This window comes from Eutrema salsugineum, unplaced genomic scaffold, assembly GCF_000478725.1.
Source record: "Eutrema salsugineum unplaced genomic scaffold, Eutsalg1_0 scaffold_1, whole genome shotgun sequence".
Classification (NCBI taxonomy): Eukaryota; Viridiplantae; Streptophyta; class Magnoliopsida; order Brassicales; family Brassicaceae; genus Eutrema; species Eutrema salsugineum.
Window position 1 is genome coordinate 352436 of NW_006256909.1, and position 24241 is coordinate 376676.

Consider the following 24241-nt stretch of genomic DNA (forward strand, 5'->3'; position numbering starts at 1 on the left):
CCCATAGTTTTGGGCCTTGCCAAATGTCCTATTGTACCTTAAAATGTTTATAGGCCCAGATGATAGCATTGCGGGTCTTAGTTTAAACTAAGAAAAATCTCAACCAGCGGTGAGCAAAATGTATGGCTTGGCTCAAGAGAAATGCATTTTATTTACAAACATGATCTTTCTTTTTAAAAGCAGAGAGAAATAGAGAGAGTAACGCAAAGAGTACTCGCTCACACAAATCACCAAAGTAAATTAAATTATAAACGAGGGTTAATCAATGGGCGGTGGTAGAGACGGTGGCTGAAACGGTGGAGACGAGACTATCAACGCCACAAATGTTACGGCCTTTGCAGATTTTGTAGAAACCATTCTCACCCCAAGACTCTCCCCATGAGTTCTTGATGATCCAGTAAGGCTTCTCCTTGAACCTAGCCGGAGCATAACCGGCCGAGCCATAACCCACCAATAAGACACCGTGGTTGAGCCTCCTGGCGCATATGTAAGGGCACGAGACTCCTCCAATGTAAGTCTGCATATAGGCCGCGTTGATGGCTACTGCAAGTGGTCCGTTTTTGACAAGGTTTGCAGCAATCTGGTCTTCATCAATGGAGATAACACTGAAGTTGGAGACAGAGGCAACGATCTTGGACTTGTCTAACTTGCAGGTCGGGCCATCCTTTCCGGTGTAAGGGTAGTCTTCCTCTCGCATGAGCCCTCCTGTTTTGAGGGTGTATTCAAATGCGCTGTTCATTAGCCCACCATTGCAACCAGAGTCGCATGAACCTGCCTCTTCTGGATCACACTGCAGATAGAGATGTTATCGACGATCATCGACTAATTGCAGCTAAAATTATGAATCTATGCTACAGGCAATGATGAGAGACAAGATAAGTTAAATTAAACAACCGGAACTAAGCAGTGAGTTCTATCATCTTAATTATCCAAATAAACACCGACAAAACAATGGACATCTTGTATAACATATTGATTAGTGATCAAACATAACCGACACTGTTTAGATTATCCAAGTCGTTTATGCTCAGGTAACTGGAACAAAAGTCAAACCTCGTGATCACAGTCGACGAGCTGTTGTTCGCTAAGGCTGACGAGTTTGCCGGTAGCGAGGAAGTTAGCACCTTCGAGAGCTCCGGTGGCACTGAAACTCCAGCAAGAGCCGCAAGATCCCTAATGGTACACGAACAAGAGTCCCAATCAGATACATGAAACAAAGAAACGAATCCTCGAAGCAGAGTGACTTGAAATCCGATCAGATTATACAAATTGAAGCTGATCTAATTTCCAATCGATAGACAAACACACGGTCATCGAATTAGAACCACGAGAGTACAAACAATACCTGATTCTTGACGGGAGTAACAGCGCCACGATCTCTCCAGTCGAAATCCTCGGGAAGATTTTCGGTGGGGAGAATCGGAGCCTTGTTGGCGTCCTTGGGAAGCTTAAACCCGCCTCTGACACCAAGATGCTTCTTCCGGAACTCAGAACGAGTCAGATCTGAGAACTGCGTAACACCATGACGAGCCGACGGATCCAGCTTCTGGTGACGCCTCGCTCGCCTGAGATTCGCCTTGAAAACCGACAACCTGTAATCATGCTCCTCGCTCGAGGCGTAAACCTTGCCGAACTTCCTCTTGAACAGAGAAAAGTGATCCTCCGACGACAAAACCTTGGGCTCGGCTCCATCAACCACCTGCCGGATCACGAGATCATCGCCGTCCGAGGACGACGTCTCAGCGACAATCCCCGAAGAAACGGAGACGAATAAGATAAGCAGAACGAAAACGGAGAAAGAAAGCTTAAGAGGATCCATGGATTTCGATTGAAGAAATCAGAGAGGAAGGGAAAGGGATTAATATAGAACCCTAAGGGCTAAGGCTAAAGGGGGTGAAACACGCAACGTGAATGTATAGGTGTATGTATAGAAAGCTAGATGTCTTTTTCCCTTTGGAGATTGGCTTTCGGTTTCTTTCAAAATAAAGTATATTTTATTATTAGGATATCATTATTATATTATTGTCGAAGAAGCCGGAAGATATTTTCTGGGTTAAAGAGATTACTTATCCAAGGGGAAAAGTTAGTTGACGACTGATATACCTCCACGTGTTAGAATTGAATGACCTTCCAGTAGATAGGCTCAACTTGTAGCGGAGCCGTATCGTGCTGTAGAAAATGAATTCCGTTTTTTTTTTTAATTATTTTTAAATTTTTGTTACACCTAAAAAATACTAGTTTTATTCCACTTCCTGGCGACAAAAGTGGAACGTTAGTTGCAATACTTGTCTTCTCTGATTTATTTATTTTGTTTTCTTGTTTTCTTTGTAACACGTTATACGTTTAATTTTTCTTGTTTATGTTACCAGTATCATGAAAATAAATAGTGTACTCGAAATTGTAATATCTCGTGGTTGTTGGATGAAATTTGAATAATCAAGAAAAAGTAACCTGTAAACAAACGTTTCACTCAATTTGTGACAACTAAAGGAGATGAAACCATATACTATACATAAGATTATATTTATACCACAAGAAAGTCACCAATCAAGCCAACGAACTAAAACCCTCGTTCTTCAGGTAAAAAAAAACAAAGGGAAAGAACACAAACACCTTTATAGATTACACGTTGATACTCAACTCAGTCCAGAGAAAGAACTTAGAGGTCTTATGTTAACCTGATCGTTTGGTATGTTTGTTCCTCGTCTTGGTTACCTCTAAGCTGCGTTTTGTTTTCACCTGTTTGTTGAACCAACAAATCAAAAGCTTGTCTTTTAACTTTATAGAGAGATATACTTTGCACTCAGGAGTTTTCTGTCTTTATATGTTGTTCTAGTATATTGGTCCAAAAGCTTATCATTGTTGACAGGTTTGGTCCTATATGGACCGTGTCAAAATTGAATCCCGAATTTAACCGGCCAGGCCGTGGTACAGCAGAATTGTGACTGTTTTGACCAACCTCAGAGAAATACAGATATTTGCAGAGATCGATTGATACCTTATCGTCTGATTTTTTAGAAGTTGAATTAGAGTTGTCCAAATCCTGCTGTTCTGGGGAACACTCTTGGCAGTAGAAGTGATCAAGCTTTTTAGCTGCCTCTATTGTCGTCCCTATACAAGAAGGATGAAACCTGAGCCAATGTTAGTTTCCTGTAACATCAAAGGCAACAAAATAACAGACAAAGACATTCACAACAAAATTCTCTTTATGTAATTTAAAAAAAAAAAAAGTAGTAGCTTAACAGCTCCATGATCAAGAGATCAAATATTTGTTCGAGTGACTTCATTCGTTTTACTTCTTGTCAAATACAACACGCTAATATGAGTGAAAGACCCAAGCGACAGACTAAATAGCTGCAGAAAAACCCCAAGCAAGATTCTTAACAGCGACTCCATCAGCAACTTGTAAGATTACAAGGTTCCACAACATATACATTAGAATCCCCATCACAGTTATTATAAGCGTTAAGACAAGGGTATCAGCTTTTGTTGCCATTCATCACCGGAATAACATCGCCAACGTAAAGCCATGACGGATGCCATTCATCTCAAGCAATCTCAATAGCATATCCACTAGGACTCATGGAATACACTTGAAATAAATGAGCAATTCCAGCTTGCGAGTCAAGAAGATTAAAAAGAGTTTCAAGCAAGTGAACACTTACCACTCCGAACAATCTTCGCATTGCACCATCAAGTCATCAGGGTTGTACGGCATCTCACACTTGCAGAATCTGTAGAAACAACAAACAATCATTTTAGATTGCAAAAGTCAAAAGAAAGCATCCTGAGTCAACTGATTACTTCACTTTGCAGAAACAATTTAATGAAACCGTGAAAAATGCCGTTTTTTTCCATAGAAGTTAAAGAATAACAATCAAAGCCTACACTAGCACACTGAAGCATAAATTAAACCAAACAATTTTATAAGTTGTCCCAATCGTTCTCCATTCAGAGCCACCTTAGCTGATAATAGTAACATAATGAAAATGGAAAGCGAGAGTCTAAGAGACACATACACGGCGACTCTGTCGGGATTAAAAGCGCCGGTGGCGGAATTGTACTCGAAACGACAGAAGAAGTCGTCGTTTCGGACGGAGTCGAGTTTGGTGTAGCTACTGAAACTGTGGACCTTACACTTGCCCTGGATCGTATCGGCGCTTTGAAGGTCGTAGTGGTCCGAGAGGAAGACCTCCTTGGCTCCATGGAACTGTCTCCTCCCTCCGATTGATTCCTCCGGCCGGTAATACCACCTCACACGGACCCTCGCGTGCGATCCACGCGCCCCCGTCTCGATTGCCTCAATTCTCGCCACGTAAGATGGTTTTCCCGGCTCCGACGACCGCATCAAAACAGCATCTCCCTCTTCAAGCCAAAAACCATATGCAACAGCGATTCCCTTTTAATTTACGATTTACCAAAGGAAATTTCCGAGGGAAGAAATCAAACATACCTTGAATCGTCCTATTGATGTGATTCAATTTATAGGACTTGAGTTGCTTCTTTGGAGCTTTTTGCTTGGGCATCTGAAGGTGAAGGGCGAGAAAGACGCAGAGATTTTCTTCTCGAGAAAGTGAGGGAAAATTCTTGCGATCATTTTTCTCAAAGTGGACAACGAATGGCGAAAAATCACAATACCATGAGACATAATCACATGAAACGCGGAGTACGGTAAGAACAAGTACATGGGTTCTCAGCAGCGTACGATTGGGAGAAGAATGGTAGGATCGTGAATAAAAATAAAAGCACGGGAGAGAAAGGGTAAAGATAATGTCAGATAGTCAATTGACCACGTCAGCTACTAATGGGAGTGCGTGTTCCCTACGCGCCTTTATCGCGCTCCCAATGTCGTGAATCATGTAAAATTAGCCACGTAAGCAGTTACTCATTATGACTTGTCTTGAATTTGTCTTCAAATGTATGTGGCATGTTTTGAGAAGAAAAATAAGACCTAACGACTATCTTAATATTTTATACTTGTAGATATGTGGGACACACACACACACACAAAAAGATTTTCAACTTTCAAGTAAGGTTAAGGAGACAGTACTCACACGATCTATATTGATTTAAAACATATCTAAAACAATGAACATTTCCAAATATTTCTTCATTTTTACATTTAATTCTTCCTGATCACCTTGATCTTCTACAAAAATTCTCTTTTTATTTACTTATTCACTTTTTATCAGCAAATAATTTTACATTCAAAAGGATTACCAACACTCTTTCTTGTGCATAACTATAAAAATTTTAAGAAAAAAGATAACGACAAAAACATTAGACTAAAGAAAATAAAAATTAGTGATAAAACAGAAGTTTGTGTTTGACTATTGGGTTGGGAAAAACCAATTGGGCCTTGAATGAAGATTTGTGATCAATTGAGAAAGTGTGTTTTTTTCCTAAGCACCAACACAAGGCGAGGAACAGTGGGTGCTACTAGAGACTCTTCGACAAGGGTAGTTTTGGAAATTAACATTGCTGTTAACAGCAGCAGAAAATGAAGAAGAAGATGATTGCTTATTCTTCTTCTTCCTCTTCTTGTAGGCATCATCATCGTCAAGATGTTGGGTTGGTTTCTTGAGATCTTCAAGACATTTAACATCTGAGATACAAGCGAATGATCTTGCTTTCTCTGAATAGTACCTTGACAATCCTCTCCTATTTTTATCACCATTCACAAAATCCAAAATTAAATAGTAATCCAGGAATCTATAATCGAAACAAGAAGATAATCAATGAGATAATCTTAATGTTTTACTTTTTGGGAAGGTTATTTCTTAGCTCTCCCATGTCAAAAGCCATCAGCCCACTTATGTTTTCCATAGTTTATAGTAGGATAGTGAGAGATAAAGAAAGAGAAAACAAAAACAAAAACAAGGGCCAAAAAATTGGGTCTCTTTTGGCTTTTGTGGGAAAAATTTAAGCTATTCATTAGTTTATATAGCTTAATTGAAGGAAAAGGAAAGAGAAGAAGAGAAACCATTTGCTTAATTGAAGGGAATGGTTTCTATTTCTGGATATATATTTTATTCTGCGTTCATGGTTCTCTTATTTTTTGCAGAATCTGTGACTGACCCTATTCTTTTCTCACCTATACTTCCTCTCCTACAAACACTTGTGACGATTTTGATTGATATCCAAACATTTTTCGATTAATCTAATACAAAATATTGCAGGGTTTCGACTTTCTACATTGAGTAGATGGTTAGACTAAACAGCTCATCTAAAGAAAGAAATGGTTTCTGTGACCATTATCTGACAGAGGTTGCAGACCAAACACTCATTCCAATTAATAAGAATCAAAGATTGAATCCAGTAGTTATTAACACACAAAACATTGAGGATATTTCCCTAATTTAAGTAATTAAGGTTGAAACGTGACAGCTTTAACTAGAGTTTATACTAGACAACAAAATTAAAGAATCGGGTTACCAATCTGTTTGTTTTAGAACTTTGGGAGAAAAAACAAATTGTCCCCCAGTTAAGACACCATCTTTAGAGAGGAGTTCATCCGCAAAAAACAAAAATTGATCTAAACTTTATTCTAATCCTTAAGTCTATTCTGGGAAAGATGTGCAGACTGTAAAACTAGCAACTTCTTCGAATACAAAAAAAGAACACTTGTTTTCTATGCGTACAATGGTCTAAATTTGATAAGAAGATTCACATACAATTAAGTATCCAAGTGAAGTTGTACTTGTAACCTAATATTAACAACTGCAATAAAGGAGGACAAGTAGATAAATGCATCAGAGCATTTAGTAGTATACATGACTATACATATCCACCCACAAGTTACAATTCATACAAAACAAAAAAAAGAAGATAAATTTCAGAAAATACACACCAAAAATATAAAGCTCACACACATCCCCTGAACCACCATAAAAAACATAAAGAGAAACAAACAATATATCACCTTCAAAGTCATATTTTTTTTTTTCTATTTCAATTACTGTTATGACAACAAACTCGTTTTGGCGTTCCTTTTTTCTTTTTTAAAAATTTAGTTCTCTGTCAGTTTGTTTTATCTTCCATTAAGGTTAGCAAACTGAGTAAACATGGCTGTTCCAGAATGTTCGTCAACGGCCTGAACCTCGGCTATGCCATTGTTCTCTTCCACCTTAGAAGAAACTTGAACACTAGCCGCCGCCGCGTTGGTGGTGGCTGAAGGAGCGATCGGAGATGGAGCAGCCGGCGGCACCGAGCCAGGTGTCACTGCCTTACCGTTCTCAGCCTCCTCGGCTTTGCCTTGAGTGAATGCCTCTTGAAGCTGCAGAGCATATTCCAAGTTCCACAGAACATCTCCCATTGTCGGTCTATCAACACCGTAATCTTCCAAACACTTCTCAGCAGCTTCTGCAAACTTCTTCATCGATTCAGGATTGATCGTTCCAGCCAAATGAGGATCGATGATCTTCTCGAGCAGTCCTTTTCGTTTCCATTGCATTGCCCATTCAGCTAAGTTAACCTGCTCTCTTGGTAGCTGAGGATTGATGGCTGGTCTTGCGCAGAGAGCTTCTAGAAGAACGACACCAAAGGAATAAACATCGGATTTATCGGTAAGTTGCTGTCTTCTAAAGTATTCGGGGTCTAGGTACCCGAAACTTCCCTTCACGGCCGTGCTGACATGGTTTTGTCCAAAGGCTACATCTTTAGAAAGACCAAAGTCAGCGACTTTGGCAACTAAAGCATCATCGAGAAGAATGTTGGTTGATTTGACGTCACGGTGGATAATCCCCTGTGCTGTTCCGGTGTGTAAATAGTGAAGCCCACGAGCAGATCCGATGCAGATCTCAAGTCGCTGCTTCCAGGTTAGGGGAGCAAGATTCTTTCCGTACAAATGATCCCTGAATGGACCATTGGACATGAACTCATAGACTAGGATCATCTCCGAGTTTTCATCACAGTAACCGATCAAGGAGACCAAGTGTCTGTGTCTGAGCTTAGAAAGCATCTGAATCTCTGTCTGAAACTCAGTGATTCCTTGTTCAGACTGTGGGTTACCTCGCTTGACAGCAACTTTGGTCCCATCGTCGAGGGTTCCAATATAGACATTACCGAATCCTCCAACACCGATAATCTGAGATGCTTCGAAGTTCTTTGTGGCTTCTTGAAGCTCCGAAAGGGAGAAATAGCGGCCAAGCCCCAGAGTTGAGTTGTAGAAGTTGGATTTCTGAGAACCACCTTTGCTTGTCATGAAAGTGCTGTCACCAGCGTGTATCGGTAGCAACCAAGAGGAAAAACTGTTTCTCTTCTGCCAATCTTGTGGCCTCTTCTTCCACCTGTAAACCATGGCTCCAAGGCCAATGAAAGCTCCAAACATCATCACAAACCCCGCGGTTGCAACCATACCATGTTTCCCCATGCCAGTGGTTCTACCATCAACTCCAAACTCTCCGTCAAGGCTGTTCACGGAATTGCTCATCTTCAAGACCTCCACTCCGTTCAAGATCGCGTTTTGGGTACCTGTATCTTCTCCCATGGGACCAATCTGGACTTGTAGCTCAGGACTCATAAGTGTCGCGTTCACAACAATGTCTTTGTAGTAAGGAGCTGCGAGATCCCCTGCGACGGTGGACAAATCCAGCCCAGAGATGGCAGTTTTCCCGTTAATGTAGACGTTGAAGTAGAGGTCGTTGAGAGACTTGCTAACGATGTCACAGAAATGAAGCCGAATGAGGTAGTGAAAGGACGGGTTGGAGGGGAAGTTCCAGGAGACGTTGAAATTAGGAGCTATGGTGTGAGAATCAGCCATTTCAGCAGCTGTAGCATAAACAGTCTGTGGAGCAATCAAAGGTGTAACTCCAGGAGGGTACTTGATTGCGGAAGGGGTCGTCTTGACGTCCTTAGCCAAGTTCTCATCTTTCAAGAATTCTTTATCAGGTATCCAGGTTCTTCCTAATGTGTCATTCTGTGGCATGATCAAGGGACCACCAACATTGACTCTGTAAACGGACTGGTAAGCGTAGTCAGACAGACCCGAGAATCCGTTGACTGGGAAAAGGGCGGTGCCGGAATCAGAGATCAGCTCGTCCGGAGCTGAGACAACTTCGATGGCGTTGATGAACGCTGCAGAGCTTTTCATAGGTCTGAACCTGAGGGAGAATTGTGCATCCGTCATGTTGACGAGGTACTCCTTCTGGAGAACAGCTTGACTATCGTTGTTGTTGTTACTTATTTTGAAGTTATGAAGCAGCACATATTTCTCCGTTAGAACGGAAAAAGTTGCTTGTTGGAGATCAAACTTGTCATTAGGGAAGGCCAAGAAATGGAGGCGAACCCAATGAAAACCTGGTCGGGTCAAATGGAATTTGTAGGTGGCTTCCTCACGGAAGATCCTTGCAGTTAGGTAGATAGGAGAAGCGACCTTGTCTGAAGGAGGGGCCGAGACCTGAATATCATCCTTGGCTTCTATGTATTGGACCGTCTCTTGGTCACTCTTGAAGACTCTTCCATCAGGGGTTTTGGATGACGATTTGCTTCCACAATCAATCAGAATATCATCTGCCGGTTTAAAACCGGCAGCGGGTTTCACAGCTGCGGCGGCTACCGCAGAAATAGCAGGGCCTGAGAGGACGAGGACAATAGCAAGGAGGAGAGCCATGGAAGGCTTTGGAGAGATATCAAAGATGGGAATCGTGCATATGTTTGGTTTCTTTCTTATCTCCATCCCTCCTGGGTGGGAAGGAGAGAGAGAAGAGAGAGGGGTGAAGAAGAACAAAGATAATAAGGAATGAGGAAGTTTGTTGGATAGCTTGTGGTTGAAGAAAAGAGGGAGGAAAAAAGGTCATGAAAGAGAGAAATGGTGAGTTGTTATATGTGTGGCCAGTCTTTGGAGTATGCTGTAATCTGGTGGAGGATATGATCACCGCTGATATTCAATGCTCTATTTTTAGCAAATTGCTAATTCTGTTTTCTAGACAATTTAGACACAACGCCAAAAATAAAATAACTCTGGTTTCCTATTTCAAGAAAACAAAAAAAACTAAACCTAAAACTCTAACCAGGTAGATTATAACATCACTATCAGTTCTTTTATCAAAACAAGCAAATATGAACGAAGTGATCGTAATGAAGCATGAAAATTATGAAGACACTTAAAGTAGACAAGTTAATGCACCAGCGAAAGCTTTTCACTGCCACTTAAGTGACTCCAATGCTTGCTGATGAATGTCTGGATCTCCAGCTGCAACAACATTAAAGCCTGTGACCAAAGAAACATAGATGGAGATGTTAAACTGTTCCACATTCAGGTGTTACGTGATCTTTTGTTTTTCTGAGTCTGTGATTGAGATCAAGAATCTATGTAAGAAGAGCAAGAAACAGAGTTTTGTGGAGTATTGAACGTACTTGTAGCAACTACACTGGAAGAAGCTTCCCACAGAAGTGGGTTACCGTTCCAATCGGTTATGGTACCTCCAGCGCCTTCTATTACAGGAACCAGAGCAAGGAAATCATATGGCTGGGGAACAATAACATTGACTTCAATTAGTATGATGTGAACGGACACTACCAGTTGAAAAATTGATACAGTATATGGGGCATTTACTTTTGGCAAGTCATTCTGAAAGCGGTTTTACCTTTAGACCGGATTCAATAACAAGATCGACAAAACCAGAAGCCAGAAGAGCGTAAGCATAACAATCACAGCCGTATAATGGCATCTTTACCTGTTATGATAAATTTTGACAAGCCAGAAGGGAAGCTATTCAGGAATCCCATATGAAAACCAATTAGATAAGAAACTCAATTGATATACTGATCATTGTGAGATTTGTTATTATGCAGCACTTCAAAGTCTCATAAGGAGGTCTCAAATAGGTTTCATTTGCCTGTACTATCCTCCAACCAAGAAACAATGCCAATTTAACTATATTCCTTAGAGAAATAAGTACGGACCTTGTCTCTAATTCGAGCATATGCCTTTTCTGCCTCTCCACTGAAAAGATGCGGGCTAGTGGTGTATCTGGACAGTCCAAATATGAGAAGAACAAAATGTGAGATTAAAGAGTATACTCATGAGAATGGTTCTTGCCTTCTTGAAACACGAAACTAAAAAGGCATATCACATATCTATTTCTTTGAAAAGCTGACTACCGAAGGAACGCTAGAATGGCTCAGCGAACGCAAACTTACAAATACGCTTGTGATAATTTTGGGCAAGATCGCGTTGAGATATCCTCCCCATTTAATTTAGTTCTTCTTCCACTCATTCCTATCCATCTCTCTTTTAGAATAGGCTGATCAATCAGACCCAGAATCTGAATGGGAAAAAAAAAGTCAGTTAGTAAGCCCACATGCAATTCCTCAGAATCATAGAAGTTCCTAAACGCTGTCAGAAGTTTAGCATGTTTAAAACTCTCCTACAATGAACACAAAACAGATTATATCCTAGGTGATATGAATTCCCAATCTGATCATCCGAATGTGCTTATAGTTCATAGCACAAACATAGGATGCTTGCAAACAACAACATAGTCTGGTGTCTTACCGGTTGACCTTTATATAGCAGAGCTATCAACGTACCAAACACGGGTTTCCCTGAGACGAAGTAATTGATAGAACAATCAAATCCTCAAACTCTTGATAAGACAATAGATATGAAGAAATCTTATAACAAAGAGTGGACCTGTGATAAAGCTCTTTGTTCCGTCGATTGGGTCCAGAACCCAAACATAGTCGGCAGATTCCTCTTTGCATCTCCAACCCTTCTCCTCACCATATCTACAGATTCAGCTTTTGCAATGTAAATAAATATGAACAAAAACACAGCATAGTTTTCTTATCTGTTCATCTACTGAAGAACAAGGAAAGAGAGCAATCAATGTGGCATTTTCTTGGAGGGAAAAAAAAGTCACAACTAAATTCCTCTGTGATCACCTCCTCTATATAGGAAACAGAGTCAATTTATCAAGAAAAAAAATATTCAAAGGGAAACTCACATAGCATGAGAAGGGAAGTTGTGGAATATAATCGAAACCATTGCCTCTTCAGCCATTTGATCAGCGATTGTAACAGGACCTACCGATGATCCAAATCAGAAAAACACGAACATATGTTGGACTCTCAGAAAGTAAAAATGACTGAGAGGCTGTAAATTATTTAGCCGACGAGGTAGTTGAGTGATATATAAAAGCATGACATTAGGTTATCTATGATTCTTAGTATTTGGTAAGCACACTTAGGCCAGTTCGTTGCTTAACAATCAAATTCCGCTTTCAACATAAATTCTATTAGATGGCCAAGCTGAGCAGAGATCCATTGATATAATAAACTACTTAGGCAAAAAAATAGAGAGACAATCGAGACTTACTCAAATCATCTTTATCGACAATGTCAAATTTCTTCCGGAAATACTTTCTAATAACCTCGCCGGAAGCATCAGCCAGAGCATTTCCGACAGAGGCGAATCGATCCAGATCGGTGGCGCTTAGTTCCAAAGGCCGTTTCGAGTTCGAGGCCATTGTCAAGGAGATCTGGCCACGGGAGACCGGAACAGCGCTTACAGAAGACGAGAGAAAGGATAATCGACTGCTTTTCGAAGAAGAAGAAGAGAAGAGATGAAGAGAGCGAATCGGAGACCGCAACACCGGAGACGGTGGCGGAAACAGATCGAAGGACTTGAAGAACAAGTGCGACTGAGCTATCATTTGCAATGAGAGGGAAATGACGGAAAACAGCGAGACACTAACGACAAAAAAAAAAAAAAAGACGGGGTTTAAATAGAGAGAGATGACGATTATGCAAATCAGAAGACCGTACAAATAAATAATTCAAACATGTTGCAATTTAGACCATGATTGTGAATTGTGATTGCAAGAATTTTTTCTTTTATTAACAAAAAAAAAAAGTATTTGTATGATTTAAAAGAAAATAAAGCATGACTAACTACGCCCGTTTTCATCGTCGCCATCCGTAAGGAAGCTTTCACGGGTCGTCGTGGTGGCCCAAAAGTTTATCCTTGATCTTCTTAAAGAAACCTTTCTTAACGTGCGGTTCGTGAACAGATACGGTCCTCGCGCTTGATGACTCGTTCCCGCCTACCTTTGATTTAGTTTCGTTCGTTATATTACTTGTCCTCCCTGCTCCTTGACCATCCTCATCCGTCTACATATATATACACATCGGATTTTCAATATCGTTATCTAACCTTTTGGCTGAGATCAAATGTAATAATAAGAACCGTTTCATACATTTTAACCAAAAAAAATGAAATGGAAACACATATGTAAATAAGATAAAATGAAATGGAGATAGGAATTATACGTGGAAGTTGCAAGCTAATTAAACGGATAAGCGCCGTCTTCTTCAAAGACATACAGATTAAATTATGTAATAGCTCAGATGTATATGCACCTAGGTTCTATAAATAGACAGAGTGTATGTATGAATGCTATGTAAGTATATATTACCGAGTTAGCTGAGGAGATGCCGAACCAGCGGAGATCATGGTCTCCAAGAGGGTTGTGAGACACGGAGATAGGTTGTGCGTGGTGAGGAGTATCGGTGGTGGTGACTGGGGCAGTGATTGGGTGTGGACCGGTGTAACTGCTCTCCTTAAGGTGAGGAACGGTGGTTGCGACACCTGTCAAGTGCATCGCGTTACCAAACTCGTCCATCAGCTGAGCTGGCTTCCCGTGTTGGTCGGCCAGGTAGATCGGGTTTCCTCTTTCGTCCTTCAGATCAGCCATTCTAATTAACAACCTTCTCAGCTCTCTCAATCGATCCAACGTTGCTACAAAACATATGCGTCTTTCAAGGACACGTTATGCGTATCTGTTGTGTATTCATGTGCATGGTCATGAGACACGTGCCCCAATATAGCGAACGAAGATGCTTAGTGTATCGCCTCGTAAGCACATGTGTGTTCTTATACGAGCATACTCATCCCGACATGAATCACTTTCTCCTGGACTAAATTTAAAATTCTCACAAAAGACATCTCGATCGGTGTTTCAAAAAACGTTTATATTTTACCCTAACTTCGTTGGTTGTTTAATAGTTTTACTAGACAAATGATGATGTCATTCACCTATGATGTCATTCACAAAAAGGTTCTTGTTAATATCTATATGATAACCAGCAATAAAAAAGGAGAACCAAATCAATATTTACAGACATAAGTTTGACTGAGGTCAAGCTGGTAGACGTAAATACAAACCATACCCAATCGTTTGCCTTCTCAGTCCAATTCTGATCTATGCACAGCCAGAATAATTTATAGACTAAATGATCCAGTGTTTTTTTTTTTTTTTTTAATCCCAAACCTTGTATTCTAAATTTGTGACTTTACATGTGTGAAAATTTAGTGACCAATAAAATAAAAGAAAAGCGTACGAGGACATTTGGAACAACAAATAGCCTGTCTTAATTGAATGGTACCGTCTCCGTGTGTGTCGAGTTCTATGCGTCAGTCAGTACAGAGCAACGCAGAATCTGAAACAACAACCACAATCAATGTCTTACTTGTAATTCAATGATTTGGTATATTCGCTATACACAGAGAGAGAGAGAGAAAGAGCGGCTTACAAGTTCATATTTTGCTGGATTTGGTCCAGAAGAAGGCTTTCTTTTTGACAGGAAGAATCTCTTTAGTGCATTTACTGTTACCTCTGGACCCAAAAGAGAAATGCCGAGCCAAGAAAGGCTTTGCGGAATAGCTTTTGACACTCGAACTCGAGACCAGTTTCGGGCTCTTGCCTCCTGCTGCTGCTGCCCTGTAGCTGTGATCAAACATTACAAAATCATCGCAATCAAAATCACTGTCCAAAACTCGGTTTCTGAGTCTTTTGTTGTGTCTAGCTTTCAAATCCATCTCCACTTTTAACGCTTTCTCTGACAGCTTCGCCGTTTTCTTCTCACCCAATGTACATATTGGGCATGAAGGGTCGAATTTATCGATCTCCGGCGTCATCTGTTCTAAACACTCACCATGATAGACATGCCCACAAGCTAGAATTGCAGAAACAGAGAGCTCGTTGGTCATAAAAATCTTTTGGCTGCTCCACAAGGATTTCTCAGACAAGGATCTAGAGCAAGCACCACAGGTTTGCTGCTGATGACTGGAGATTCGGTTGAAATGATGGTCTAACTTGTCACGTTGAAGCCCAAAGCAACCATTATCATAAGACAAAGGCTCTTCGCCGCGAGAAGATGACATCATTTCAGAAAAGGCTTGCAGTGACAAACCTTCAGATGGTCCACTCTGAAAAGAATCATACCTCACAGGAGTCCCCTGCCTCTCTTTAGTTGCTGAGCTTCTACTTAGTGAGTTCACTCCATAGATTTGACCATCTGAGACTTGCCTTGATAGACGAGGGCGCTGTGTCAGTTTAACGGTCGATGAACTTGCAGGATGCAAAGAGCTCTGTGACGAAAGCGGTGACGCTGGAAAAGAAGATGGTTGTGAAGCCAGTGAAAGAGACAATTGTGCAGGAGATCGATACGGTGGTGCTGCAGACTCTGTTGAATCATTTTCTTTCTGTGCGACATATAGAAATGCGAAAGAGAGGCTATGCATCAACAAAGGTAAAATTTCAAAGGAAATGAGAGAACTCAGCTACTGGTGAAACACGCTTTACCTGTTCGAGGACTGTATCCATGAAAGAATTTCTTGGAAATGATTGATCTGCCACAATATCATGAACAATCATAATAGATTATGAACAAGAAAGGTGCATAGGCAAGGCAAGAAGCAAACAAACAAATCCTATCAATAAACATAGCCACTGTCTTTTTGCTCATCGTGACTCTAAAGACATTTCAGAGGTCAGGTGAGAAAAATCTCCCAAGTGAGTAACACCATACATGTGTTTCCCTCAAGTTCACAAGTTCCAAGGAACAAAAACAAAAAAAAAAAGCTGAAATTATTTACCTGAGGCCGGAGATTTCTGCATTGTCTGTGTCCGAAAACTGTCCAAAGGGGAGCCTTCAGATGATACAAATGCGGATTCAAATTTGATCTCAGAACCATCGTTCCGACTAATCCCATCAGATAACCAGCTGAGAGAGGTTTCTTCACCAGCTACACGTCCTCTATTATCCCACCGGAAACTCCAAGTTGGAGAATGCCTGACATTGCTCCTCTGCAGATTCTCACCAACTGATGAATTAGGCACGACCATTTTGTCTCGAGCAGCGACACAACAAGCATTCCCCATATCCGAAACGTGTGAACTCGCAACTAGTAAGCAAGACAGTGCAGAAATTTCTTGGCGAATGAATAGTCAGTAGAACACGGACAACAATCCCGTTTACCTTAGACTGCAAAGCAAACAACACTTAATCAATTTAAGAAACGACGATTGAGGAATTCAAACTGCATCAGCAGCTGAGAAACCAAAAATTCAATCAGACAATCAAATCATCACAGAGCCAGACAAACCCGATTCAAGTCCAGGTTGCATATCACTTAGCGGAGAGTCAGAGACCCACGGATAAGATCTCTGGGAGCTTACTAGTCATGGATCAAATAACAGCAACAGTTCGAAGAACGTACTTGCGCGCTAAGAGAAAAATCTCAATAGGGAAGATAGAGAAGGAATCATATCGATCTATCTCCTGCCCACGAGTTTCTAAATCACTGAACTGCCATGACTATCTTCACTAAGAAAATCCGGAAATTAAAAAAAAAAAAACAAATTTAGGGAAGCCAAAAGAACTAGTAAATAAATTTCAATGGAACACATAAGTGTCATAATTAGCATCAAACAGATCCGAAATTAAGGCCGGAGAATCTACAGGCCATGTTGAGGTGACTCAAAATAGAAACGGAAACCCTAAATTCGATACCCGAAAATAAAATTCCGAAAGAAAAAAAGGATGACAAAACAAATCAAACAGATGCTAAAAGAGTCACGAACCTCGAACCTGCTCCCGAAGTCCCAGAACGTCGACGGAGAAGAGAAAGATGACAGTTTGAGAGAGAGAGGAAGAGGGAGAGAGAGAGGAGGGTCTGTTAGAGCGAGAAAGGAAGGAAAGAGAAACAAGCACTTCGAGCCTTTGCTTTGTTCCTTCCCTCGTATAGAGAGAGAGAAAGAGAGGAGAGAGAAAGAGAGGAGAGGGAAAGAGACGAATACAAGTCTTTTCTGACGGTTTATTTCACGCCGTTAAAATCCGGTAGGTGTGTATTGGTACTAGACACAAAGCCGAACCGAGATGAATTGATTCATTTCGATCATATGATATATCAATATTTTATCAAATGTCTCAAGACTTTAAGCTTCTTTAAGTAATTGAATCCACAAATCTATACGTATATTATTCTTAAAAGAAAAAACAATGAAATATTACACCCTATAACCAAGACAAATCGGTTCGGTTTAATGCTCAGAGTTAGCGGAATTGAAGTGACGCCGTCAGAGTTAGCGGAATTAAAGTGACTTACGGTGAGTAGTGCCACGTCACGTAAAAGGACAAAAACGGAGGGAGAACGAATAATTAACCGGCAACTTTTCGTAGTGACGTCGTTAGATGGGGCCTCTCAAGCTAAAACTAGATTCCAAAATCGAAAATTTATAATATTCGAGGGGCCAAATTATAAAATATGGAAAAAACTATGTCTCTGTCCATTTATCTTCCAGGATACGCGACCTGGAGTTTTGTGATGCCAACACGGAAGAAAAAGATTCAATGAAGAAAGGGAATACAAAGACGACACCATCACTTCGCACAATATGAATTTAAAGGAGAAAAAAAAATAGGAATCGTTACCATACATTCAAGAATTTTTTTAAAAACGGTCGTTTCGTTTCAAAACGCTAAATACGAATTTTGGTTTTCTTAATTTACGTCGCCGGTTTCGAGGAATCTCCGGCGTGAAGTTTCACGGTGGCTTCTTCGTGACGCAAGCTGTTTTCTCTCGAGTATGGTTTCTTAGAACCCTATAAAATGCGTACCAGAGTTTTCTGTTATATTAGACAACGAACTTTATGTTTTTTTTGTTTGTTTCTGTTCTATGACTCACCTGGAAAATGTTTCCGAGCTTCCTCAATCCTCTAGCTCTAGCACGAAGAACATCCTTTGAAACACTTGGATCTTTAAGCACCTGAGAAGAACAAACAAACAAAAAAAAGACAACAAGATTTAGTTCTTACAATGGAATAATTGATGTCATAATAATAGGATCGTCATCACGGTGGATATTACCGCTTGGCAGACACGAGATAAGGTTGATTCGATGTCAAGCACATTGATTTGCCAAAGGGATTGAAGCATTGCATCTTTTTTAGCTTCAATGGCTTTCTGAATATGCTCCTCTCTGTTCTCTTCCTGATTCAGCTTGCTCACTTCGTCCTGCAACTGAAGTAACGAAACCGCACCTACGAAAAAAATGCTTTTTCGGTGTACCCGCTTATGGAAGCCAAAATTTCAGCTTAAAGATTGTTTATTTTTTTTTTTTTACCAGAAGCAGCCATCACTTGAGATTTTATCTTGTGGCCTTTGTCACGCACCCATTCAGCTAAGAACGGTACTTTCATGAGACGTTTGTCCTTTCCGAGTTCTTTCGCAGCTTTTCTAGTGTAAATGTAACCCACAGTGTGCAGCATTGCTTCACCAAAACCTGCCAGTACCCAAAGAATATATAAAAAAAAAAAACATTTGTATGATTAAATTGAGGAGCGGAAAAAGCCGAAAGTTATAAGAGCGCTTGAGAAAGGATTGCTTACCAGCTGTAGAGAGCCGCTTTGCCTCTGCGTTAGCCCACTTTACAAATTCATCGGTTTGCCCTTCCACGAATGGTTCGAGTTTGATTTTCAATGTAGCGACAAGCTTGTCTTCCCTTGCCTTTTGCATCGCCTGCACAGATGAATCATAAACATCAGGGCTAAAGAAAACAGTCGAATAGAAAGAAAACAACGTACCTTGATCTTGTCTTGAAGCATCTGTCTTCTAGTCTCAGGCTCATGTGATTCTAACTCTGCATCGAGTGATGCAATTGAAGCAAGAGCAAGTTGCCCAACATAATCCTCAAACAGCTCGCTACCAAAGAGCATGCCAAATACAGCTGCAGGATCAACCATTGCATCCCTGCAAAAATAATAATAATAATAATAATTAACATACTATCCAATAGAAACTAAGCATTTACACCAATCACATTCTCAAATGATGCATATGTATCTTAGAGGTTATCTCTAGGATTGACATGAATGACCTTAAGTGTGGGACAAACCGGAATTTGCATCAAATGTAGAATGCATCATACGGAAAGGGGAATAGCGTGCAAACTTACTGTTGAACGCCTTCTTTGCCATAGTTGTCATAAGCAGTTCGCTTCTCCTGATCGCTCAGAACCTGGTAAGCTTCACCTAGTACCTTCATTCACATGAGCAGTGTAAGAATTCAAGTGATCGAGAGTATTTAATCAATCAAACACTCGTAAGGTCGTTGAGGAAACTTATAAACCTAAAAGTAGAGATGATTATATATTTTTACCCAGAGTGAAGGAAAAAAAAAAAGAATTTTTCTCTTGATTCACCTGAAATTTTTTAGCAGCTTGAGGATCACCAGGGTTCTTGTCTGGATGAACTTGCCTTGCCTGCTCCCCCAAAATAAAGAGAGCCAAAGAAATTGATCATATAATCAAAACCAAAAGCTTCCAAATTCGGATAACCAGTTTTTTTCATAATCCAGTATCTGATATTAACATTCCAATATCTACGAATCTAAGCATATACTCTATTGCTCTGTGACAATCTACCTGAAAACTAGTTTAAACTCAAAGAGATCGAAATCTGATGATCGCACAGAGAAGAAGAGGAAGAAGACTTACTTTAATATAATATGCTTTTTTAATCTCAGCAGCTGAGGCATCAGTCTTGACGCCTAAAATGTCGTAATACTCACTCTCCTTCACCATAGCTCAAACTCTAAAACCGATCTCAAAGGATACGAAAACGCAGATAATTCTGAGACATACGAAGCCAAGAAGCTTGTGGAAAGACGAATCAAACGAATTTTGAGCAGCTAAAAGGCGATGGTTAAGAATCTGATCACAGATCTTAGAAAAACTTGGAGGAATTCAGGAAATGAAAAATCAAATTAGAACACACACAAACACTAACCTTGCGATATGAAGAAAAAATATATAAACTAAAAATTCAGAAGCTAGACGCGGTAGATGAATAAACAGACGAAGACAAAGACTTGCTACTTTTGGCGGAATACCGAAACGAGGAAGAGATTGATCTGCGAACGCAGAAATAAGATTTGGTAAGACAGTGGAAAAGCTTTGTTTCATTTCGTAGGAACTTGGAAAATAGATTTGGGCTTTACCTTTCGAAACACCGTAAAATTGAGCCCATTTAAGCGCGCATTCACGGCTTAAGTGTTTAAGCATTTAAGAGTTTGTGAGGAGAAAGGAAATCGAACCTAGCGCGAGGTCAAAACCAATCTTCAAGCAATTACCACTAGCCCGCACGATCTTTATTCAATTGCTGTAAGGATATCTAAAAATAATAAACGCAAACCTTTCCCGGCCAATCTTGTTTCCGAGTAGCGGTAAGCCCTAGCGACTGCAACAATGGATCGTCTCGTCGTTTATCGGGTATTTCTTGTTTCCGATTCCCCATCCGAGTAACGAATCGCCGTTGATTTTTGTGCTGAGATATGTGTATCTCCCGTTACAAAGACCTGAAGTTAGAAACCCATTTATTCGATAGTAGTTGAATTTTCTCTGGAAATTATGATCAGTTTGTTCTAATTTCTAAGCTTTGCTGGGAAACACCAAGTGTTTCTTTGTTTATCCTTTGGACGTCTGCTTGATAACAACATTTTTTCCTTGCTTTTGCTTTTCTGAATGTGTGTGTGGTGAGACTTGAGATTTGTCATTGATCTTGTTTTCGTCTGCGTATTGCTCACGTAGATAAATATTTGATTGTTTGACAGTAGCTTTCGTCTTGTATTAAAGAGGGAGGTGACACTTTGGTTAGAGGCAGAGTATTTGTGAAACGAAGTCGATGGATTTAGATTTCGATGATCAACCCTTGGATCACGCTGCACCAGCAGGTAATTGGGGGGTTTTCTTTTTGTCCACTTTGATTACTCATGACGTTTTTGGATTAATTTGGCTGAAGCATATGAGTTTGGATTTAATATAGCTAAGGCTGGTGCAAGGTTTAAACCGAAAGGTAGACCACAACCCAAGAAGAAGCAAGTCTCTCTTTTAACCTCCCAACCAACTCTCCCTACCGATGTTGCCAAGGAAAAACTCTCAACACAAAGCGAACATCTGGTTTCTGTAGATGCATCATCGGCTTATCCCAACAGTTTTGTTTCTTCCCTCAACCAATTTTTTTTTCTGTATGTTGTTCGAAGTTGAAAGTATTTGATTTAAGGTGTGATTTCTGTATTTGCAGAGTTTTCAACTTCTGAGACTATTGTGCCTGATAGTGGAACCATCAACCAGTCTACCGGTGGAACAATATCTAAAGAGGTTAGGTGGTTTCCTTTGTACCTTTTGAATTTGCTTTTTTTTATTTTGGTCTATGCTTCATGTTTTTAACGTTTTTTTTCTTCTCTCAGAATGTAGATGTATTCTTAGGAAGGGTTAGTTGGTGTATGGAACCATCTGTTCTTCGTGCTTGTACTAACGTGAATTTGGAAGGAAAAAGATGTGATGATGGCATAAATCCTGATGATCCTCGAGCACAAGATTCTGCAGCGTTTGGAGATTTTGTTACTCCTGAAACGGATGAAGTTATCCGTGTTCAAACTCAAAGGATGCAAACAAGGGTATGTGTGAATACACTTTATAAAGCCGACGTTTCACTTCTTTTACTTCAGTTTTAAAACTGCTTTTGTAAGTTTTAATGTTGTTATAGGAGGAAGAGTCTCATCTGGACATGGAAACTCTTGATATTGTACAGGAGGAAGGCATGACCAGAGCATATGGTAATTTTCACTGAAAATCGACATTCATATGCTTAAATTCTGTTTAATATATCTACTAACCGAATTATAATGTTGTGCTTGTGTAGAGCACCATACTGGAAAGTTCCAGCCAAAGCCGAGGTTGCTCGACACTGTGATTGAAGAACCTGAGTCTCATTACTCTGTTGATGATACTGGTTATTTTACAACGGGTACTAACGAGTCTGAGTTTATGGCCAATGTGGAATCAAGAAACGATTTCAATACGAATACTACATTTTATAGAGAGCTTCAAGAAGAACCCAGAGAAACGGTAAGAATTTTTGGCAATTTGGGTTTGCTTTTCTAAGTGTACTGTTTTAAGTTGGCAAATATTCAAATTGGTTCTGCTTGTAATTTTTTTTTTTTTGAACAGGTTCCTGAGATGGAAGCGCAAAATGCTTCTGGGGGACGGGAACACGAAGAACGGACAAACAATACAGTTATAGGAGAGGAAGAAAATTGTTTGGGGAGTACTGTAGAAGAACGGCCTGGAAGAGAAAGGAAAAAAGGGAGATCGAAGGGAGCTACTGCTCGAAAGCGGAAAATCACCGGTGAAGAGGATCCAAATAAGACTAGCGAAAATCCGCAGAAGAAGAAGTTCAAGCATTCAAGTCGTCGACAGAGAAAAAGAACTGGTAACTAGCTGCACCAAAAGCTTATGTCGGTAATTATAGAATCTGTAGCATCTGACCAACTATTTTTATGCATTTCCCTATTCTAGTGGAGAAGGAATTGCTTGAAACCCCGGATGACGAAATCAGATTTCTGCCTATTAAAGATATGCTTCGCCTTGTTGAATATAAAGAATGGATGGAGGTAAGAATCATTGTTTATACAGATTCTATGGAATTTTTTTGCGTATCTGTGTTGTTTATTTCTGAACTTTTCTTGTTGTCTATTTCTTGCTAATATACAGAAAAAGGAAGCAAAGGGAGCTGCTGTTGTGCCGCCTGCCCAAGAAAGGTACTATATTCATGTCAGAGAAGATGGATAGTAGGAGATGGTAAAAACAGAGTGTTTTAGTTTGTTTACTTCATCTGATGGAGTGTGTGTTATGTGCAGTAATACAAATGCATCGGATAACCAGTATTATTCTCAAGGTTTTGACGCAGAAGATGAATTTGGTATAGAGGAGAACGAAAATCAAGAAACTAACGTAGTTAAACCGGACTCACCGGTTAACTATCAAACGTACATGAACAAGACTTCCAGAACTCGATGGTCAAAACAAGATACCGAACTCTTCTATGAGGTAATAAACTTGATCTCAGTGAATCTTAAAATGCAGGTTCTTTCTTTTTTAGATCGAAATGGCAAATAACCTTTACCGGAGATATTGTCTGTTCATAATCATCATAGATTTTATTGTCTTTTTTTTTGTTTTGATTAGGGAATTCAAGAGTTTGGGAGCAATCTATCGATGGTACAGCAACTGTTTCCTAATAGAACGCGTGAACAAATTAAGCTGAAATTCAAATTGGAAGAACGCCGGTATCCATTGAAACTTAATGATGCATTATCAAGTCGGTCAAACGTGAGAGATCCTTTCTCTCCCTCTCTCTCTCTCTCTCTATTTAGTGCCTTGGGTGAGCCATAGAAATTTAGCATGTGTTTTTTTCTTGCAGACCTTACTCACTTCCAGAATGTGATTAAGAAGCTTCAACAAGAAGCTGCGGCTGCAAGGGAAGGAGAAGAAGAAGAAGAAGAAGAAGAAGAAGAAGAAGCTGGAGCAGAGGCAGAGACAACTACTGATGTTCCCGAGAATGTAATTACACATTCGGATATTCCGTTATATTCTTCTTCAAGTTGCCGCCAAAATCTGTTAATTTTTTTCCATAAGTACCCATCGTTATAAAACACTGTTGTGTTGACATGTGTAGGAGGAGCCGACCAAGTCTGAGGAAACTGAGCGAGCTGGTGATGGAATAGCTGGAGTTAAGGAATCGGACGGTGGGGATATTGAAAATGGCGTGAGATCGGACGGTGAAGATGAGGGAGATGATGATTTTTGGAATTCTTATAAAAGCGATATGTAAACTACATAAACAAATTAGTCTTTTGGTCGTAATAAAATCATTACTTAGTTATTTTTTCTTCTAATTAATCACGTTTATTTATTTTGAGTATAAATTTGTAGAAACAACTGTTCAAATGTATTAATTATGTATTTAAAAGGAATAAAAGTATTTAATTAAAGCCGACAACTAATGGCCAAACGACTGTTGACTCATCGTTTACTGCTCCGTTTTGTCGGCGAAATTCTCGTCGATCTTTTTAAATTCTTTTTCTGTTTCTCCAACTTTTTCTTCTGTGCTTCTCT

At 40.0% G+C, this 24241-nt stretch overlaps 8 protein-coding genes across 16 annotated transcripts; 1 reads left to right on the forward strand and 7 right to left on the reverse strand.

The window, feature by feature from the left end:
• Window positions 1-121: 121 nt before the first annotated feature.
• LOC18028356 (cysteine protease RD19A) lies at window positions 122-1884 on the reverse strand. Its single transcript, XM_006411643.2, has 3 exons — window positions 1346-1884; window positions 1054-1173; window positions 122-790 (listed from the first exon to the last, which is right to left on the reverse strand). The coding sequence occupies exons 1-3, from the start codon at window positions 1817-1819 to the stop codon at window positions 263-265; spliced, it is 1122 nt and encodes a 373-aa protein (XP_006411706.1). The 5' UTR covers window positions 1820-1884; the 3' UTR covers window positions 122-262.
• Window positions 1885-2404: 520 nt separating this feature from the next.
• LOC18028357 (chromatin remodeling protein SHL) lies at window positions 2405-4642 on the reverse strand. 2 transcript variants are annotated; one of them, XR_002896811.1, is made up of 5 exons: window positions 4454-4642; window positions 4020-4365; window positions 3666-3734; window positions 2999-3111; window positions 2405-2739 (listed from the first exon to the last, which is right to left on the reverse strand). XR_002896811.1 is itself a non-coding variant. In XM_006411645.2 (5 exons), exons 1-5 carry the CDS (start codon window positions 4524-4526, stop codon window positions 2674-2676), a joined length of 687 nt encoding a protein of 228 aa, XP_006411708.1. In that variant the 5' UTR covers window positions 4527-4642; the 3' UTR covers window positions 2405-2673. The 2 variants fall into 2 exon arrangements, 1 of the variants encoding a protein (XP_006411708.1); XM_006411645.2 differs by having other exon boundaries at window positions 2999-3131.
• Window positions 4643-6756: 2114 nt separating this feature from the next.
• LOC18028359 (probable receptor-like protein kinase At4g39110) lies at window positions 6757-9758 on the reverse strand. Its single transcript, XM_006411647.2, has one exon. The coding sequence runs from the start codon at window positions 9674-9676 to the stop codon at window positions 7031-7033; it is 2646 nt and encodes an 881-aa protein (XP_006411710.1). The 5' UTR covers window positions 9677-9758; the 3' UTR covers window positions 6757-7030.
• A 192-nt stretch (window positions 9759-9950) lies between these two features.
• On the reverse strand, window positions 9951-13005 carry LOC18028360 (bifunctional phosphatase IMPL2, chloroplastic). Its single transcript, XM_006411648.2, has 10 exons — window positions 12896-13005; window positions 12320-12693; window positions 11949-12027; window positions 11636-11730; window positions 11498-11547; window positions 11143-11267; window positions 10906-10972; window positions 10587-10676; window positions 10357-10468; window positions 9951-10210 (listed from the first exon to the last, which is right to left on the reverse strand). The coding sequence occupies exons 2-10, from the start codon at window positions 12654-12656 to the stop codon at window positions 10140-10142; spliced, it is 1026 nt and encodes a 341-aa protein (XP_006411711.1). The 5' UTR covers window positions 12657-12693; window positions 12896-13005; the 3' UTR covers window positions 9951-10139.
• LOC18028361 (late embryogenesis abundant protein) lies at window positions 12567-13883 on the reverse strand. 2 transcript variants are annotated; one of them, XM_024149538.1, is made up of 3 exons: window positions 13419-13883; window positions 12896-13113; window positions 12567-12693 (listed from the first exon to the last, which is right to left on the reverse strand). In XM_024149538.1, exons 1-2 carry the CDS (start codon window positions 13695-13697, stop codon window positions 12934-12936), a joined length of 459 nt encoding a protein of 152 aa, XP_024005306.1. In that variant the 5' UTR covers window positions 13698-13883; the 3' UTR covers window positions 12567-12693; window positions 12896-12933. The 2 variants fall into 2 exon arrangements, with proteins under 2 accessions (XP_024005306.1, XP_006411712.1); XM_006411649.2 differs by lacking the exon at window positions 12567-12693 and having other exon boundaries at window positions 12704-13113.
• A 178-nt stretch (window positions 13884-14061) lies between these two features.
• Window positions 14062-17020, reverse strand: LOC18029061. Of its 3 annotated transcripts, XM_006411650.2 has the most exons (6): window positions 16869-17020; window positions 16391-16611; window positions 15881-16269; window positions 15588-15634; window positions 14536-15487; window positions 14062-14442 (listed from the first exon to the last, which is right to left on the reverse strand). In XM_006411650.2, the coding sequence occupies exons 3-5, from the start codon at window positions 16164-16166 to the stop codon at window positions 14540-14542; spliced, it is 1281 nt and encodes a 426-aa protein (XP_006411713.1). In that variant the 5' UTR covers window positions 16167-16269; window positions 16391-16611; window positions 16869-17020; the 3' UTR covers window positions 14062-14442; window positions 14536-14539. The 3 variants fall into 3 exon arrangements, with proteins under 3 accessions (XP_006411713.1, XP_024005426.1, XP_006411714.1); XM_024149658.1 differs by lacking the exon at window positions 16391-16611 and having other exon boundaries at window positions 16876-17020; XM_006411651.2 differs by lacking the exon at window positions 16391-16611.
• A 584-nt stretch (window positions 17021-17604) lies between these two features.
• On the reverse strand, window positions 17605-20217 carry LOC18029062 (chaperone protein dnaJ 10). 2 transcript variants are annotated; one of them, XM_024149717.1, is made up of 10 exons: window positions 20073-20217; window positions 19781-19916; window positions 19487-19546; window positions 19241-19323; window positions 18870-19035; window positions 18675-18804; window positions 18410-18568; window positions 18154-18326; window positions 17972-18052; window positions 17605-17888 (listed from the first exon to the last, which is right to left on the reverse strand). In XM_024149717.1, exons 2-10 carry the CDS (start codon window positions 19865-19867, stop codon window positions 17793-17795), a joined length of 1035 nt encoding a protein of 344 aa, XP_024005485.1. In that variant the 5' UTR covers window positions 19868-19916; window positions 20073-20217; the 3' UTR covers window positions 17605-17792. The 2 variants fall into 2 exon arrangements, with proteins under 2 accessions (XP_024005485.1, XP_006411716.1); XM_006411653.2 differs by having other exon boundaries at window positions 19781-19877; window positions 20073-20216.
• Window positions 20218-20396: 179 nt separating this feature from the next.
• On the forward strand, window positions 20397-24116 carry LOC18029063 (transcription factor TFIIIB component B'' homolog). Of its 4 annotated transcripts, none has more exons than XM_024150051.1 (14): window positions 20397-20554; window positions 20896-21015; window positions 21108-21275; window positions 21366-21442; window positions 21532-21741; window positions 21831-21900; window positions 21987-22192; window positions 22295-22556; window positions 22643-22737; window positions 22838-22884; window positions 22984-23173; window positions 23312-23455; window positions 23519-23686; window positions 23802-24116. In XM_024150051.1, exons 2-14 carry the CDS (start codon window positions 20967-20969, stop codon window positions 23955-23957), a joined length of 1842 nt encoding a protein of 613 aa, XP_024005819.1. In that variant the 5' UTR covers window positions 20397-20554; window positions 20896-20966; the 3' UTR covers window positions 23958-24116. The 4 variants fall into 4 exon arrangements, 1 of the variants encoding a protein (XP_024005819.1); XR_002897044.1 differs by having other exon boundaries at window positions 20405-20554; window positions 23547-23686; window positions 23802-24056; XR_002897046.1 differs by having other exon boundaries at window positions 20442-20554; window positions 20918-21015; window positions 23547-23686; window positions 23802-24056.
• The last annotated feature ends 125 nt before the right edge of the window (window positions 24117-24241 follow it).